Below are 261 nucleotides of genomic sequence, written 5' to 3'. Positions count from 1 at the left end.
CGTGGAAAGATATATTAGAGAGTGATATTTGGAATCTGCCTAAAGAGAAAAGTGGCATAACTCCAGCTCTATGGTTAAGTTACTATTATCTTCCTTCACAATTAAAGCGGTGTTTTGCTTATTGCTCTTTAATCCCTAAAGATTATGAATTTAAGGAGGAGGAAATAGTTTTATTATGGATGGCAGAAGGTTTTCTAAATGAAGCAAACACTAAAAGGAAAATTCAAGATTTGGGTAGCAAGTATTTTGAAGAACTAGTAT

At 33.0% G+C, this 261-nt stretch overlaps 1 protein-coding gene across 1 annotated transcript in view; it reads left to right on the top strand.

The window, feature by feature from the left end:
* Positions 1–2: 2 nt before the first annotated feature.
* The window catches only part of LOC149526545 (uncharacterized), a gene marked incomplete at both ends in the record, with an annotated part of 3,846 nt that continues 3,587 nt past the window's right edge, over positions 3–261 (top strand). The window contains 1 exon segment of the mRNA XM_089785289.1: positions 3–257. Coding sequence (XP_089641415.1) covers positions 3–257 — 255 coding nt within the window.

The sequence above is a fragment of the Theobroma umbraticum genome, unplaced genomic scaffold (genome assembly GCF_002168275.2).
Source record: "Theobroma umbraticum cultivar Fairchild unplaced genomic scaffold, ASM216827v3 scaffold_55.0, whole genome shotgun sequence".
Taxonomy (NCBI): domain Eukaryota; kingdom Viridiplantae; phylum Streptophyta; class Magnoliopsida; order Malvales; family Malvaceae; genus Theobroma; species Theobroma umbraticum.
Note: the sequence above shows the minus strand (reverse complement) of the source record. Positions and strands in the feature narration are given on the sequence as shown.